This window comes from Penicillium rubens, assembly GCF_028828025.1.
Source record: "Penicillium rubens strain IBT 27055 chromosome Unknown utg000003l_segment0_segment0, whole genome shotgun sequence".
Lineage (NCBI taxonomy): Eukaryota > Fungi > Ascomycota > Eurotiomycetes > Eurotiales > Aspergillaceae > Penicillium > Penicillium rubens.
The window spans coordinates 2,610,773-2,627,510 of record NW_026890601.1 but is presented as its reverse complement, the minus strand read 5'-3'; the positions used below and the strand labels follow the sequence as shown (position 1 = coordinate 2,627,510).

Here is a 16,738-nt window from a genome sequence, read left to right as displayed (position 1 = left end):
TGTATATAGTGTCTCTTGATATATTGTAAACAATAAAGCGGTGAATTAAGCTTGAGGAGGTGAGAAATGGAAGTCCTCTATCTCTAGGGCTGCCCGCTATTTAACTTGACCTCGACACACTCTCACTTTCGAAGTGATTTGCCTCTTTCTTTAATTTATAAAACATAGATTTGAGACTATTGGTATCAAATGGATATAGCCATAACACATTTATTTTACAAGAACATTGTTTCCAATCACCTATCTGCATTGTGTCTTTGAAAAACCAAAATCTAAGCTTCAAGGAGGGTTTTCTTCCAACGTTCTTTTCGATTGTGAAAATTGTACCATCTTTATATTCTATTGTTGGCATACACTTGCTTATTAGGCATACTCATCATTACTTTTATTTGTCTTTTTTTGCTTCAGATATCTTCAGGGTATGGGGTGATGTGCAGGTATATTCGATGGGGAAATGTCTATCTACTTCCGAAGAACCACCGAACGTTAGGAAACTGCCCTCCATTTCGTAGTCTGCATGGCTCGCAATAGCTATGTGAGGAGCATCTTCATAACTGCTGCCTCGCTCGTCGCGTCGTAGGGGATGGGGATGGGAATGGGATGGATCGGGGGTGATTGGGTGGAACGGTGTGAAAGGGGCGAAAAGTGTGGTGATTTTTCAAAGATCAAGCTCCGGGACGATGGACCAAAATGCCTTGGAGCGCCAAGTGCACGATAATTGGGTATCCTCAGTCCTGGAAGAGTGCAAGACGAGAGACGAAGAGTTGTTTACTCCTCAGCGTTGAAGAGCTTCTCGTTCTCCACCTGGGCGGTCTCGAAAGCATCCTTGAAGGCGTTGGCGTCTACAACCATGGTTAGTACAAGCTTGATATCAAGTTGGGATAAAACTACTCACTCTCACTGTTGGCGAAACGGATGGCCAGGGTTTGAGCCTCGGGCTCGCCCTCGGAGACATCGGCGGCGGCGTTCCAGACCCAGCTGCGGTCACTGCCGACGTTGGCGCTCAGCTTCATGTCGGGGACGACTGGAAAATAACACATTAGCACTACATCTTCTCTTTGGAAATTATGACAGGGGAGAGATCTCACTGTAGTGGTTGGCGCAGACCTTGAGGGTCTTATCGCGGCGCATGACGAGGCGAGTCTTCTGGTTCTCCTTGTGCTTCAACAGGCGGACGTCACCGGTACCACGCTCCTTCCACTCCTTAGACTCGCGGTCGAACTTGAAGAGCTTGGCGCGCATCTTGAAAGTCTGCTCCTCAAGCTCCTCGTTGGTCTTGGTTTCAACCTTCTCGGTCAGGCGAATAACGGGCTCGAAGTGGACGTCGGCGGACTCCTCGACTTCATCCTGCATTGAAATACTATGGTCAGTATATGTGCGGAGCTAAAATAGTCATTGGCACTGGCATAGAACGGCTTCGTTGCGTTGACCCCACTATCTGGAGAAAGGGGCACAAGACCCCGCTCCCATCATAGACGCGACCAACAACAACCGTCTATATCCCCGGCATCAGATGTGTCAAACTCACCTCATCATTGGCCTTCTGGGCCTTAGAAGAACCGGAGGGCTCATCAGTAGGCTCCTCGGCCTCCTCCTTCTTTTCCTTCTTGGGACCGCCACCGAACATGGAGAACATGCTGTCAGAGGTCTTCACGGCGGCATCCTTGGCAGTGTCGGCGGCCTTCTCCGCGGTCTCAGTGGCAGTCTCAGCGACAGCCTCAGTGGTAGACTTCTCACCCTCGCCGGTGGCGGCGGTGGTCTCCTCAGGCTTGGTCTCGGAGGCAGAGATGGCGGGGTCAGGCTTAGTCTCGGTGATGTCAGACATGATGGCGAGGGGTTGGAGGGGATCGGTTTAAAAGGTTAAAAAAGAGAGATGGCAGAGATCCACGGGAGATAGAGTGGAATTTCAGTAAGAGATAGTGTTTGTTGATCAGAGAAAGCGGCGATGAGGGGGGAAAAATTAATAGTTTGGGTCCCATGCCCGGCAGAACCCACCCACCGCCCTCGTCTGCCAATAGTGTGCTCCATGTAAGTGTGAACGAAATGCAACACACTTATCAAAGAAAAGAGAAGTGAATATTCTATCTCAGTCGGTACGTTTGTGTAAGACCAAAATTGGGATTCTGATTTAAATAAGAGATACCATTGCGCCGACTGAATAGTTCACGTGAAACCCATTCCCAGTACTTGCCACCCACCACCAAACCAGATCGCCATAAACAAAAACTAGTCCTCAGCCAACTCATTAATAGGAAAGAAAAAGAGCAAGTACAAAGTCATAAAGTAAGCTCATCATCGTTTCGACCCACGGGTTGAGCAATCCCCGGACTTGCCGGACCGGAGTCCCATAACATGTCGCGCACGCGATTGAGCCCGATCCAGCGCATTACATTTCCTAGCGTTGCGCACTCGATCCATCATACTGCGAAGGTCAAAGTTCGTTGCTGACTTGCCGATTCGCCTCCATGCATCATGAACAAGGCCCTTGGCTTCCTTGTTCACGCGACTAGATCGCATTTGTAGCACAGAAGAAACACTTCGGAATCGCTGAATAGTATTGCGAGTGAAGACCGCTGAAATCTGCTTCGAACGCGATAAAACGGCATCACGCGCATCCAGACTCCCACGGCGTAGCTCCTCGGCATCGCGGCGCAAGAGATGTGTCCTCTTCACCACATCTCCCACGATCACCTGCAAGTCGGTAGAGAGACGGCCGTATACCTCAGTCAGGCCGGTTTGAGCCGTTTGGATCTCCTTGGTGAATTGTGAAGAAATTCCCTGTGCCGCACGTTTCCAGTTTGCGATCTTCAGCCACGGGGTTCCGAAGTCAACAGCCATGGTTTGACTGATTGGCTGTCTTGACTTGGTTGTGATTGTCAAGTTGACTAACCCGTACGCATCCTCGCGGTTCAACTTCAGTGTGTAGACCCCATCAAACAGCTGTGACAGCTCGTATGTAAGAGGCCTGTTCTCTCTGTGGACATTCACATTGAATTGTGGTTTTTTCTTGGATGATGCAAACTTATGTGGGGGTTTGATGATAACATGGCAGTCCCCAACAACCTGTATCTCGAATTCGTTCGTCATTCCCGATGATTTTGCAGTAGAAATAGCTGGCACTGTGGTATCAGGGATTGAATTTCCGGAATAGGGCACATGCAATCCTCGCACAGAAGCTGGCGGCTGTGTTGAGATTGAGGTTTGCACCACGCGATCCAGGGTCAGAACAGAGGTGGGAGAGACATGGGAAGCCACTGGGAAGGATGCATTGGATAGCGCTGATCCGGCAAAGCATTGTGCTAGAAAGACGACCAGAACTCTAACAGCCGCATACCCAATAGAGATGGCAATGGCCGAAATGAGAGTCAAAGTAAGCAGACGCAGTGTGGGGGTCAGCTCTCGGGCCCGCGTGGCATAGGAAGGTGGGAGCCAATTGCCAGGATATTTCTCGAGATCCGCAAATACGTGCCTCTGGAGAGGCTTGGAAGTATCGGCAGTGACTTTATGTGCCTTCCTTGGATACAAGCTGACAAGAGAAGCTAGGTTTCGATTCAACTGACCGGGTGTGATGCTCTCGAAAGTCTTCAAATCGATAGGGTACCGTCGGAGGACTGCGGTCTCTCCGGAAACTGGATGACGGGACTCCAAACATGTATGTAGACTGTTGTGGTTAAGAGGGATCACCTCTCCGGCCATCTTCCAGAGTGGCTCCTCCGAAATCACCATCGCCGGGATTCCATGGCGTTCCAGGAACGCGTGGACAAGACGCTGGGTCTTGGCGACAGCTGCATCATCGAGGCCAGAGACAAAGAGAATTGCAACATCTGGTAGAGTCCAATCTGTTGCAGAGGTTACGTGATAGTCGGACCCATTCCAAGCCGAAGTGCAGACAGGACGATTTTTGAACTTGAGGTTGAGTGTATTGGGCCGGTCCGCGTGGGGCTCGGTTGTCGCTTCCAGACACTCGTCGACCACCAACTGGACATGGATCGGGAGAAGTTCTGCGAAGTTGGGAACAGCTCCGGCGCCAAATGAGGTTGGCACGACATGATACCGGGAAGATTCGGCCGAGCTGGGCTCTGAACCAGCACATGAGCTTGATACCAGAACATCGCCGATCTTGTCGAGAATAATGTTTCGGAATCCTGGTTGTCCGACATAGAGCACGCGGAACGGCTTATCCAGGTCGAGGCTCTGTTTCGTCATGGTCTGTTGAACCGTGGCCATAAGAATGGAGTCGGTTGAATTGTAGGGCAGCCGACTCTTCAGTTCTGAGGCTGCAGCACCTTCGAAAATGCGGATTGTATGCTTGAGCTCCACTCTCTCGATCTCGGGCCACTTCTCTGGTTCCACAAATTCGATCGAATCATTGGTGTGGGGAAAGGAGGGCTTCGTGGTCGTGGTGCTGTCATCGATCGTGGATCGTCTGGCGGCAAAGAGGGCAGGAAGCTCCTGGGAGGCGGATTCAGTGCACTGCACTTCATCCCTGTCTATCCCATCATCCTCTTGGTTCTCTTCATCCGGTGCCTCGGCCTCGCTACCGCTGTAGCGTTCATCGAGGCTTGCGACGTCATCAGGGCTGGCGTGGTCGATTAACGAGCCTGTATCGGTTTGTTCAGAGTGGCTGCCATCCTCTGAGCGTATGTCAGACACACTCAGAGTCGCCCAGCTATCACTCAGGGTTTTGGGTGAATGATCAGAAAGTTGATCTGACGTCATGTTGGTAGGCCGTGAACGGGACAACCACTCCTCGACAGAAGCTGTCAGGGGTGGAAGAGTCGGATATTGCAGACTCGATGCAGTCTGGGCACGGAGGAGCCGCCTATGAGGCGAGTCTGGATCGTCAGTCATTTCGTCGATGTAAGCTTCATAGAGCACACGGGGTGCGGCGGAAACAGGAGCCTAGGGATAGCCCGAGCAGTAGGAAGAAGGTGAAAAAAAAAGAGAAAAAAAAAAGCAGAGCTAGAAACAGATATAGAGATACGGAGGGAAATAGAAAAGGGAGGTCGGAAGATACTGGGAGTGCTAGGCAGAGATTCAGAAGCCCAAATAGAGTGATAAGGTGGGTCTGCGGGGAGCCGGATGTCAGGATGGATCAGGTGCGTTTCTGACTTGGGGGAAGGGGAAGTAAGGGCATACCTAAAGGTTTGAAACTGTTGGAAGGTCAAAGAGTAAGGAGACACAGTAATGAAGATGAAGCTGAGGCATAAAAGAGAACTGAAACGTGGGAAGTCCACGGGTTGATGAAGGAGATGATAAGCAATGGATGACCCAAAGTGACAGTGATGGCGGGGTAGTACAAGGTACCTGGGTGTTGTATGGTGGTGCCTGCGGTGATGGCGGTACCAGGTACCAGAACACTTTGACACCTGACTTGTCCCTTTGTTTGGCTTCTCTCTCTCGACGTACTTGAACTCCAAACTCCAAAATAAAGAAAGTACCTGGTCTCCTAAACCTATCATATTTTCATATTCCATAATTCTTTTGCTAGAGAGCTATTCTTGTATACTTGTATGTTGTACGTATTCTATACTTGATAAGGTAGAGCTCCACTATGCCCCACCATGATCGCCTTAAAGCCGAACGTTTACATCGTCTATGTATACAGTCAAGAGTCCACACTGAAATGAAGCACGATTGTAAAAACGCTACCTAGGATTGACCTTGCTTTAGTCACTCAATCTGAGCTACTCTCTAAAAGCAATGCCATGTCATCCCGAACGGCATCCCGCTCAGCAAGATCCATCGGCGTATGACCCGAAGAATCCCTGCACACAGGATCCGCCCGCTTCTTACACGGAACCCGAACGAGCATTATCACACATATGAGCAGCGGATTGTTGACACTAGAGTACCCGTGTACATCGTCTCAAGATCAACGCCAAGTTTCAACAGAAAGTGAACTTTGGTTTCATTGGCCTGGATAGCAATGTGCGAAGTACTAAGGCCCGAATTAACCATAGACATTAGTATCGACTGAGTCAGTCTGGATATCTGGACACCCGTTCCCACGCGTTGGACGATTCGATAATATTCGGCTAGGGCTGCTTCGAGTCATGGGGTTTGATGGAGCCTTTAGCAAGAAGTCGACTCGCTGCTATACTTGCTCCGAAAAAAAAAAAGGTGTACAAGCTTCCGGGAAAGCGGGAGTATAAATGGCAAGGAAAGGAAAGTAAAAAGAAAAGCAAATCTTTAGATGTTAGACATAACTGCTATAAAGTTCGACGGGGTCCCATATATCATGGTACAATGGCAACCAGAATAATAAGAACTAAAACAGAGCCATGAGAATCTAGTTGCTCTATAGTCGTAGGAACTCCTCTGCCAGAAATAGACAATTTTGGGGTATGGCAGCAGATGAATCTCTCTGAAATATCTTCTAGGCACCACCGGCTGCCGCTTCCATAAACAGTTTCTCACGCTAGATAAAAGGTCGTCAGTGCTACTTGTGGTAATATCATGACGGACAGAACCCACCTTCAGGAACAGCGAGAGGAGGACACCGAGCGCACCGGCAACGATTAGGAGAACATATCTAGAAAGGAAAGATTAGCAATCGAGTGAGTCACTAGGCGCTGCTGACCAATAAGTTGTTCAAGCAAAGAAGAGAGACCTACACATCATCAATGGCCGAAACAATAATATCAAGAGCTGCGGCCTGCTGCGGCTCCGTCAGGGTCTTAAAAAACCCACTAGACATTCCCGTGATGGAGTTCTTGACATCGGCAGGATTAGCATCTGGAAGCAACTGTAGAAGTTCCTCTGTTGCCTTATTGACGAAGATAGCACCGGCAATACCCAAGGCCAAGACAATGCCCCCTAGTTGGGCTGTTTTATTGAACATTAGTTAAAGGTAAAGAAGGAATGGATGAACTGGGGTTCACTTACAAACCATCATGAATCCCAAGGCCCATGGGATCTCAGCTTTCGGCACCTTTGCCTGCACCACACTGTAACCTGCCTGGTTGTAGGCACCAACCCCCAACGCCATCAGAGCCGTGTATCCATAGATCGCGCTGGCGGATGTGTCGGCTTTGACGCGGTCTAATTTGAGTCTCAATTAGCATAAAGTTTATGCACGCCGCGAATTTTCAACGGGGATAAGGGCTAATTTTAGGAAACGTACACATTAACACAGCGGCAATGAGCTCAAAAAGAGCGCCGAAGAAATACCATGGAATATAGTAACCAAATCTGGACATCATGTGGCCGTTGGCGATGATTGTGAAGATAAGGACCAACACGAAAGGCAGAAGACGCAATGACGTCTTGACGGCCGTATCGCCCTGTGACAGTGTTAGCTCTCTTATAACTTCTGCAAGTATATTGAAATGGTTATCCTGACCTGTGTGAACTGGAAAAACAATGGGATGTAATAAACCGCAATAAACAGCCCACTGCTGGCACTCGCTGGATAGAGGGTATGAGTTAGTAGAGCAAAACAAAGGAAATTCATGGCCGGGCCTGACTCACTGTTAAGAATAAACAAAAGCAGAAGGGACCGTCTCTTGAGGAAGTGAATTGGGAACAGTCGGGTTTGCTCATTGCAAAATATAAAGAAGGTCTGCTGTACCCCAAACACGATGAAGAGCACCCCTGACACTACAAAGAGCGCAATTGACTGGCCGTTGCCCCATTGCCATTCCACACCTCCAAAGTCAATGCCCATGATCAGTGTTGTTAAGGCGCCAATAAAAAGGACGCTGCCGACCCAGTCGATATTCATTACCTTTTCCTTAGAGGTGGCATTTGGGAGGGGCTCGAACGAAGGTAGAAGAAGGACATACACCGGAGCGAAGACTGCTCCAATCACAAGGTTGATGTAGAAGGCCTAGGTATAGTTAGTGAAGTATAATTTCTTTTTTCCAAAGTTGTCGAGAACATACCCAACGCCAAGTGGCGGCACTTTCAGCGAATGCGCCTCCAATGGCCGGACCTGTGACTGTTCCGATACCCCATGAGACAGCACTATACAAAATGGAAGATAATCAGTAGGTATATTGAGCCAAAGGGCAGGTTACGTACGTCAATCCAATATAGAAAGGACGCTCAGACACCGTCGTGTTGACGGACAACTGCGTCAAGACGCCGAAGTACATGCCACTTCCCTGCGAACCTCGTGAGTATTTAGGGTTGCAAGAACTAATTAGAGCAACATTCACTTACTCCAGCACCAGCCATTGCTCTACCAATGATCATAGCATTCATGTTTGGAGCACCTCCACACAGAGCAGAGCCTGCCATAAACAGGATGACGCACTATACAAAGGTCAGAGATGTTCTATCTCGCATGGGATAACCAGAGCTCATCAACTTACCCCAATATAAAGCCATTTAGCATTGTAAGTCGCGTAGACCTTCGACCAAGGAAGCACTGTTGCAGACGAGCAAAGAGTAAATCTGCAAAGAGAATAGACCGGTGAGAAACATTCTATATGTTAATCCGAATATAATAGGAGGATAGGAGTCCTACCCGACAGAGAGCCATGAGATCCGACCAGCTTCATTGTATTGCGCTACAATAGCCTGATGATTCGGACTTTAGCGTTAGGTACTCGTTATTGTAATGAGAAAGTACTGACCGGTTGAATATTAGCCACAACAGTATTGTCGAGAGCGAAGAGCATATGACTGGACAAGATAGCAATCACAACCAAAATCCACTGGTTTTTTTAATATTAGCTATGAAAGCAAACTCCGATCGATTTAACGGACCTTGAACCCGGTAATGGCTCTCACTTCCTCTTTCATCTCCTCCGTACCAGAAGACTCGGCGTGCTTCATGCTGAACTGGGACATGATAGGGCTGAGGGTGTCGGCCTTAACAAGAGCGTGCTTAGTCCCCGACCCACCACCATCTCCTTTGAGGTGTTCAGTCATTGCAATTGGTCGTGCAGAGTTATGTGACTCAATCGATGCTGTTCTGCAGAGAAAGATTGCGAGAGAGATACATATGGAGGTTCTCTAGACTATTGGATACGGTCGCCTTTTATAGAAGAATTCTATTGACCTGGACATGATCTTCCTAATTGAAGCCATGACTAAAGCTATGCGTAAATAACATGGGATGAAAGTAGACCTGGAATTTACAATCTGGGATGACGATGGGATACCGCTCAACCAACCAGCGGCTAGAACGTGATTCCTTTGGGATACCGAATGCTAATTTCTGTCAAGCAAACGAATTCGCAGCCATGATGGGATGCCTCTGGGATAGCGACGGAATATTGTACCTGAACAATGCAGGGCATCCCATTTGGATTACCGCTACCCCAGAGATGGAAATAATTCTTCAAGGCGCAAAAGTGAGGTGGCTCTAGTTTAGATATCTACATATGTTGAGAATTGGCAAAATACACCATTGAAATACACGGTTGAGGAAAATTGGATATATTTGATATTTAGCCTTTCGATCTCAGGAGGAAACACATATCTACTGCCATTAATGACCAACTTTAAGTGAAAGACGTATGTATATGCACGACGCCCTTGCAATTGAAATATCGTTATATCCACTGAAACTGTTGATCATGAGGCTGCAACACTCGCGCAGTCTGAGAAATCCACTTATCTTCAATGTTATCATTGGCATACGCGGCTTCGCTTCCTGCAATTTTCACGGCCAAGTCCGAAGTAGCATGCCAGAGCTCATCACTGTCAGGCACAGCAAATTGCAGGTCTGTCAGGGAAAGAAGACTTCCACCCGGTGATCGTGGTCCACGCCGAGGGCTAGAGCTGGGCGCAGCTTCCAAGAGTCTAGTGTCGTATACCTGGGCATGCCTGCATACCCTGTACAAGGACAAGTTAAAACGCTTGACTTCCTCGATACCAAGCCAGACGAAAACATCGGGATCAATTCCTTGTTTGAATTGGGCCAGTATTGAGGGATAGAAGAACATGCGTCGCTTCAGACAGCTGTGCACGAGAGAAACGAGAAGCTGAGAGGGGATCTCGGGGAGAACTTGAGTCAATTGCAGATCTGACGGGTCGTGGTTTTGGAGAAGGGAGAAGATGAGGTGTAACAAGATTCCTTGGTATGTTGCCATTGGCCAGGGTGCGGGACCAGATGAGGATATTTCATGATGTTGCGAGTGTGGCTTGGCATGGTGATTCGATACGGCCCATTTTCCCTAGGTGTATATTTAACAACAAGAAGGAAAATGTGGAGAGATAGAAGAAGAGGCTGAACTAACTCTTTGCTCGTATATCGACGACGTCAGTCTTTTGTGCAGGTCTTTCGCAGTCTGTTGCGTATTGATTTCCATCATTGCCCATGAGCCCATCATGACCACTGATTGAACAAGGAAGGGTGGTTCATTATCAGGATCGAATGTCGCTGGGTGCAAAAATGGCCATTTTGGGTGAAATTTGTCGAAATAAGCCTGGATAAATGGCGCAGCTCTACATGGGCTATTTTCAATACTTTCCGAGTGCTGGATAAGACCCCCTGTTTGTGCCGGAGGAGAACGAAACGAATATGGATAGTCCTGTTCTACTGAAGGTATAGGGCTTGTGCGGGGATTTCGAGACCTGCTTTGCACTAATGCCTGACTTCGTGAGTTTTGGGTATAAGAACATTCAATCCCTCGCTGAAAGCACACGCCGCAGGGAGACTGTCCATCGCATCTCGACCGTCGTAAGCGACAATAGGTACAAGCTTGAATCGCCCGGGAGTATTGTAGCTCTCTGGTTTTATGTTGAGTACGGACATGTTGCCGCAGCGTGTCATTCCTGGCGAACACGCGATCACAGAAGGAGCATTCGAAGCACTTTGTTTGGAAGTGGCTGTTGGCATGTCGGGTCAGATGTTCCTTCCGTCGATAGCTTAGGCCACACCCGGGAACGTGACATTGGAAAGGGGTCATCGAAATTCCGACGGATAGAGCGACGGGTTGAACAGAATACCTAAGTCGGAGGCTGAGTAACCTTAAACGTGATCATAAGCAGATATATTGGAGGTATAGACTGGGATCCCGATAGTGAAGATTTGGGATAGCGATGGGATATGGGATAGCGATGGGATAGCGATGGGATAGCGATGGGATAGCGATGGGATAGCGATGGGATAGCGATGGGATAGCGGTGGGATAGCGGTGGGATAGGCGGGAGGTGGGGCAATGGTGGAGCACCGGGACCATCACGTACCATCACGACAATGTAAAGCATCGAATAACCAACTTAGACATTTCTGTAATTCTCTGTCCAATTCACGTAGTTGTCTGTCCTTGCCCCATTGTTTCAGGTCAAAAGTACCCTCCCGAAGCTCATCCTGTGGACCATTCCACATAAAAGTAACTCCCTCGATGGTTTTCTCGGTGCTACCATCATCATTCAGAACGTTAATCAAGCAAGCTTGAAGATGATATTTATCCGTTTCGTAGGCGGCAAGTCGATCAAGTTGCGTCGGCGATAAGAGGCCACACACCATTCCATCGACTGGATTAAGTGGTTTATCGAGGAGAGCAGGGTATGGGCCCCAAAGTTTGATTTCGTAACCAACAATCCTAGCAGGGCGCATCATAGGTGGTGATTTTGACGATCCTAAGACTTTGGATAATATATCTGGATCCATCAATGTCCCGTAGAAGAAGCAATATTCGTCTCGGATAGGGTCTTGAGGCCAGGAATTCTCAGCAGAATTGTCAGATAAGGGCAACAACGACGGCCTTGGCGGGTCTGCTAAGGCGTTGTAGCGAATGAACTTGCGGGCCATAGGAGACGGCCGGGTGTTGCGCATTGTGTCAACGAAGATTTCGACGGAGCGAGGATCAAGGACAGCGAATGATGATGATAGTGCCTTGGCGGGGGAGGGGAAAGAAGGAGATTGGTGGAGTGTTGCTAGTACACCTTGGGACCCATCCCATCCGCAGCCACGGTAGGTAGGTACCTAGGTAGGTAACTCGTAAGAGTACGTCATCCCAGTACGCCCCGTCGCTGTCTCGTTTAGGATCGGTCGAAGTACAACTATCAACGGTCTAGGTCACAAGCGCAAGACCGAGCCCTGGCATGAGGTCGATCCGAGATTGGAAAAGGCACGTCTAGAACGCAGATGTCTCGACCCAGATGAACACACTCTGGATCCCGAGCCCAGCTCCAACAAACTCTTTATGTCGCAGCTCATAAAACATGACTCGGAAGAAACTGGATATTGGTTCTCGGCCAAGGGGAGTGTATACGAGGCGATCGCATTCATGCATAGGCATCCAGGAGGAGATAGTATGATTGCGTTGTGCAGTGGTCAAAATGTTACCGACAGCTTGAAGGCAGTCGGTCATTTCACGAATGCTTCGATCCGAAATAAAATGGAAAGCTATCGGATAGGGACGCTGGAAAATCCGAAATTCGCCTCCTCGCATGCAGAAGAGGTTTACATGGCCGCCGTTGACCTTGGTCAAAAGGCAGCTGAAATGGAAAACGTGCAGCGGGGGAATTTCCAGTTGTTGAATGGGAAACTTACCATTCTGGACGAACCGGAGACTCTCACTGAAAAGAATAGGCTTCGGGATGAGCATGTGCCAGTTTTGGCGACGCTTTTGGGCTCCCTGCTCGATAGTATTGCCAAGTTGGATATGAAGCTTGATCTGAGTGATATTCGTGCGCAAGTGGTCGGCCTTGGTGTGCCAGAGACAGGCCTAGGCACTGCAACTTGTATCTTGGACTATGAAATGGCGCTAGACATGCTGCACAAGGACTTGAGTCGGTCGACTGAAGTAAAAGAGCTTGCTGCAATGGTGCTTGGGACTTTCAAGACCATGGATTCATATATTCTGAGCAAAGTCGGCCTGAACCTATTGTGGGCACATTAAGTAGAGTAGCAAGTCAATTGATAGTCCTTGGGAAATGAATTCTTGTCTATTGTTGCAGGATATAGAAGTGATGAACTTGACGATGCTTTCATACTCTCTGCTTTTTTTTATTGTTAAGTCTTTTGGCGAGACGAACATCACTGATCAGATACCCTCTAAATTACGCTCTGTGGCTGGATACCAATAGTATAATACGAATTCATTGTGTAGCAGTCCTACCGGCAATTCAACTACTTGGATTCGGCTGCAGATGTGTACCGTATTAGGTGTGCTTTTAGTGGCGATCTGAGACGGCTACTTGAGGTCTATAGACAGTTCAACTTGGTTATGCTTCCGTCTACTAATTGAAGACGAAAGAGCTATGTAGATTGGCAGTGTAATTCTGATGGCCCTCTTAAGAAGATTCGAGGCCACGAGCTTGCAACGGAGAAAGGACCATAAGGGACTTGCGTACTGTCAACCGAAACCTTGAGCACAAGATACCCCTTGAGGTAATACGTAGTAATGAACTTACAAGCTATGACTAGCACAGCTACCTACATATGTAGGTAAAATGTACATCTTTTAATATTCAGGCCATAGTAAAATCCGAAGAAATAAAGTGCATTATACTGATATCATTCTTCACGTAATTGACCTGGTGATTATCCCATACTCTATAGACAACCATGCTCGATCTGGTATTTGCGAGGGTCAAGGGTGGGCAATGCGAGAAAACAATCCGTGGATGTATGCCACGGATTCAAGGATGGGTGAGGAGAGAGAGGAAAGGTATGTACATTTCATGAATGCATGCTGGAAGACAACCACAAAAACTGCGCAGACGGGGACGGGAAGGGGAAAAAAGCAGCTGGGGGAGAAGTGGCCGATTGGGAAGGTGACAATAAAGGGGGGAAGAGACGTCAAAGTAGACGGCGGGAGGTGCTTTGGGGTTTGCTCCCAGCCCCCGGATCAATGGTCTCCTACCACCGAGAGGAAAGCTGTGCTCCTGGTAGAACAGAGGATATAGCGAAGGAACGTAGAGAAAACATTGGATATAAGGGTTGTCAAGACCATCCGACATGGCCCCGGAATCCCACAAGGTACGGTACCAATGTTCCACTGCCGACGATGCACATGTTCTCTTCCAAATGCAACCAAGAGACGGATCACAACAGCCAGACTCAGTGGCACAACATGCTTCATGTATGTGTCAACAGTGATGATGAAAATGGTGACACCATCTTCTGATTTAAAAAAAAAATTGCAGATCCGCCGAACGCCGCCCAGAAAGGAAACCCCATGACCAACATAACATGCAGGCTGAAGCTGGAAACTCAAGGGCGAACCCAAGAGATGCACACAGCCGAATAAAAAGACAGGGGGGAAGGAGACGCAGGGAGATGTGGCGAGCATTGGGCATTACGGCTTCAGCGTCAAGATCTATGGCGAGGCCCAGCCACCTGCCACATCCACCCATTCATTGAGACAGCTACCTTGCTTGCCCTCAACATCGACAATGTCAGTGTCGCAGCGGCATCGGCAACCCACACCGTTCTCCTTGACCGGGTCAGGGTTCGCCCAGTACTCGTCTTCCTCGATCCGTTTCTTCTCGTCATCGGTAGTCATCTCGAGGTAAGGAATACGGGCAAGTTGGCGGGCTGGGGCGTTGGCGGGACAATGCTGAATGGTAGTGTGGCGGTAGCCAAAGTCACGGAAGTAATGAATATCGCTAGGGGCGAGGAGAGCACCGGCAGCGAGGGAGTGAATAGGAGCATCACCCCACTAGTACGGTCAGTAAAGATCCCCTGGCAGAGTTCAAAGACAGAATATAACATACCCGCTCATTCCAAAATCCTCCACTTCTGTCCATCATAGTGAAGAAGTCTTCATACTCCTTGCTGCGGAACCAATCCAGACGGGCAATCTCGAAGTTGCTCCAGAAATGGCACATGTTGTAGCTCTCGCCTTCCATGGCCTCTGGGTCCACGTCCTTCAGGTTGTTGTCACCGGGGTCGGTCTGCAGGATTTCATCTGGCAGTTTGTCCTGCTTGTTCTCTTCGGGGGTTTCTGGTTGCGCTGGCTGCTCCAGGAACATCTCCCATAGACCCTTGGACTTGAGGTTGTTTTTGCGCTTGTAAGCAGCCGCATACCGGAAGATGTTGGGGACAGTCTCGCGAAGCTCTTTCACTGCAATTGTGAAGCCGTAGGTCTTGTTTGCCTCGGCCATCTTGAGGAATGGATCACTAGTAACAAGTCAGCAGATTGACCAGAAAAATATGCAACAGTGGGTATCTTACTAGGTGATGTCGCAGAAGTATTTGATCTCGGGCTCCAAACGCCAGTACCACTCGTACTTCATCAGAAGAGGGTGCTTGTAGAAGTGTCTATCGCAGAGTTAGCTTTATAATCCAAGCCTCCCAATTCGCTATTGAAGACTGACCCTGAGTAGAACCGACACATGTGGTGGTAGCTTTCCATTCCACCGTACATGATGGCAGCGTCACCCTGCTTCCTGATGCCCTCTTTGGCAACCTCATGGTCAACCCAATCAGGGAATCCCCACATAGTGTTGTCAATCTTGCCAAATTCGACTTCCGCGCTGGTGTAGTTCTTGACCGTTGCCTTGAACTCCTCGTCGAAGTCGCCATCGTTGAGGAACACATAGGGGTAGTGCCACCACCGGTTGAAATGTCTCTCAATGGACTTGAGCGATTCGATCACACCATCCAACTCCTTATTTCTAGCAAGGACGACGAAGGCGGCATTGGCGCGGGGAGCCTTTGCAATTTCCTCGGGCTCAATAGGCATACAGCCCGTAGCAAAGACTTTATCATGTTTTTCGCTGATTTTTCTGTAAAACGCGCAAGGTTAGCTATCGCACACACGACCACCGATTGACATGGGAAGACGAACCGGATAGAAGGCGGAGTGCCCGCTGGAATTAGGATCCCCCCGGGAGAGGTAGGATGTCGGACAAAGAGGAGCAGAATAAACACAATTACAAGACATGGAAATAGTAAAACAAGACCCAGCGGTATAGAAATAGATGAGTTGCCCTTTAGGCGAATCCTCCGTCGAAAAAAGGCGAATCTAGGATGGAGGCGGCCCTTCTCGTTTGGAGCATCTTCCAACGGCAGACTCGGCGCACTAGGCAGCCTCTTCGTGATGCGTTGGATGAAGCTCATCGGTGCGATTGTCGTGAGACCACACGAAGAACGGTAGAGGTCAGCTGTCAGGCCGAAGCGACAGCACGGGGGCCGTTAGGGAGATAGCGGAGAAATTGTGTCGGGGGTGTGATCAGAGGAGAATTGCTTCTTGAACGGGAAGAAAGGAGGTGAGCACACGACCAAACCGTATTCAGACCTTATGGGATCACGGGAAGATCCGAAAGTCGAAAGATCTTTGAGAAGTGAAAAAGAAAATGACAGCAAAACGAGTGGCCGGAGGAATGCCTCCTTTTGTCCCCCAACTTTCTCAGTCCTGTAGATAGATGAGTGCGTCGGGAGAAACGCAAGCAACTGTGAACAGCAAGGCACACAGAGAGATCGGGGACATCAAAACAGGATGAGGGTGATGGGGAAGAGGGAAGAATGGGGGATTGGAAGATGGGATGGGTTCCAAGAGGTTGCTTGCGCCTCCCTGGTCTTGGCGAAGTCTGGTGGCCTCTCAGTTGTCACCCTGAGACGGTTATTTTACCCCTGGGTTACTGTGGAGTGGCGCTATAACCAGTATTGTATGGTATTTTAATTGTAATCTTTACTTTTTGTGCGAATTGTACTCCGTACTGGCCTCTTTGCTTCTAACATTTCAAAATGTTTTGGCCTCGTTTGCCTCTTGTTCTTTACATATTCCCTTTTGAGGTTTACGTGGAGTTGATGTTCTCTTACATCCCCGGGTCTCCTTTGTTCTTTCAGAATCTGATTGGCCTCTCATGGCATGGTCTAGCCAAG

At 48.8% G+C, this 16,738-nt stretch overlaps 8 protein-coding genes across 8 annotated transcripts; 2 read left to right on the top strand and 6 right to left on the bottom strand.

The window, feature by feature from the left end:
- Nucleotides 1-768: 768 nt before the first annotated feature.
- Nucleotides 769-1,825, bottom strand: N7525_007206 (Ran GTPase-binding protein YRB1; the record flags this gene model as incomplete). Its single annotated transcript, XM_002567729.1, has 4 exons — nucleotides 769-842; nucleotides 896-1,024; nucleotides 1,089-1,347; nucleotides 1,529-1,825. The coding sequence occupies 4 exons, from the start codon at nucleotides 1,823-1,825 to the stop codon at nucleotides 769-771; spliced, it is 759 nt and encodes a 252-aa protein (XP_002567775.1).
- A 467-nt stretch (nucleotides 1,826-2,292) lies between these two features.
- N7525_007205 (uncharacterized protein) lies at nucleotides 2,293-4,851 on the bottom strand (the record flags this gene model as incomplete). The annotated part of the gene is made up of 1 exon (XM_002567728.2): nucleotides 2,293-4,851. The coding sequence occupies one exon, from the start codon at nucleotides 4,849-4,851 to the stop codon at nucleotides 2,293-2,295; it is 2,559 nt and encodes an 852-aa protein (XP_002567774.2).
- A 1,528-nt stretch (nucleotides 4,852-6,379) lies between these two features.
- N7525_007204 (uncharacterized protein) lies at nucleotides 6,380-8,880 on the bottom strand (the record flags this gene model as incomplete). Its single annotated transcript, XM_061213941.1, has 14 exons — nucleotides 6,380-6,421; nucleotides 6,478-6,535; nucleotides 6,618-6,828; nucleotides 6,889-7,044; nucleotides 7,127-7,286; nucleotides 7,346-7,410; nucleotides 7,474-7,831; nucleotides 7,887-7,968; nucleotides 8,026-8,108; nucleotides 8,167-8,259; nucleotides 8,319-8,400; nucleotides 8,474-8,526; nucleotides 8,583-8,663; nucleotides 8,716-8,880. 14 exons carry the CDS (start codon nucleotides 8,878-8,880, stop codon nucleotides 6,380-6,382), a joined length of 1,689 nt encoding a protein of 562 aa, XP_061068372.1.
- Nucleotides 8,881-9,506: 626 nt separating this feature from the next.
- On the bottom strand, nucleotides 9,507-10,046 carry N7525_007203 (uncharacterized protein; the record flags this gene model as incomplete). The annotated part of the gene is made up of 1 exon (XM_002567726.2): nucleotides 9,507-10,046. The coding sequence occupies one exon, from the start codon at nucleotides 10,044-10,046 to the stop codon at nucleotides 9,507-9,509; it is 540 nt and encodes a 179-aa protein (XP_002567772.2).
- A 1,091-nt stretch (nucleotides 10,047-11,137) lies between these two features.
- N7525_007202 (gamma-glutamylcyclotransferase family protein) lies at nucleotides 11,138-11,737 on the bottom strand (the record flags this gene model as incomplete). Its single annotated transcript, XM_002567725.2, has 1 exon — nucleotides 11,138-11,737. The coding sequence occupies one exon, from the start codon at nucleotides 11,735-11,737 to the stop codon at nucleotides 11,138-11,140; it is 600 nt and encodes a 199-aa protein (XP_002567771.2).
- A 47-nt stretch (nucleotides 11,738-11,784) lies between these two features.
- On the top strand, nucleotides 11,785-12,806 carry N7525_007201 (cytochrome b5-like heme/steroid binding domain-containing protein; the record flags this gene model as incomplete). The annotated part of the gene is made up of 2 exons (XM_061213940.1): nucleotides 11,785-11,879; nucleotides 11,948-12,806. 2 exons carry the CDS (start codon nucleotides 11,785-11,787, stop codon nucleotides 12,804-12,806), a joined length of 954 nt encoding a protein of 317 aa, XP_061068371.1.
- A 1,061-nt stretch (nucleotides 12,807-13,867) lies between these two features.
- Nucleotides 13,868-14,159, top strand: N7525_007200 (uncharacterized protein; the record flags this gene model as incomplete). Its single annotated transcript, XM_061213939.1, has 2 exons — nucleotides 13,868-13,991; nucleotides 14,056-14,159. 2 exons carry the CDS (start codon nucleotides 13,868-13,870, stop codon nucleotides 14,157-14,159), a joined length of 228 nt encoding a protein of 75 aa, XP_061068370.1.
- A 69-nt stretch (nucleotides 14,160-14,228) lies between these two features.
- N7525_007199 (glycosyltransferase family 15 protein) lies at nucleotides 14,229-15,973 on the bottom strand (the record flags this gene model as incomplete). The annotated part of the gene is made up of 5 exons (XM_002567723.1): nucleotides 14,229-14,570; nucleotides 14,626-15,031; nucleotides 15,086-15,172; nucleotides 15,229-15,639; nucleotides 15,702-15,973. The coding sequence occupies 5 exons, from the start codon at nucleotides 15,971-15,973 to the stop codon at nucleotides 14,229-14,231; spliced, it is 1,518 nt and encodes a 505-aa protein (XP_002567769.1).
- Nucleotides 15,974-16,738: the final 765 nt, after the last annotated feature.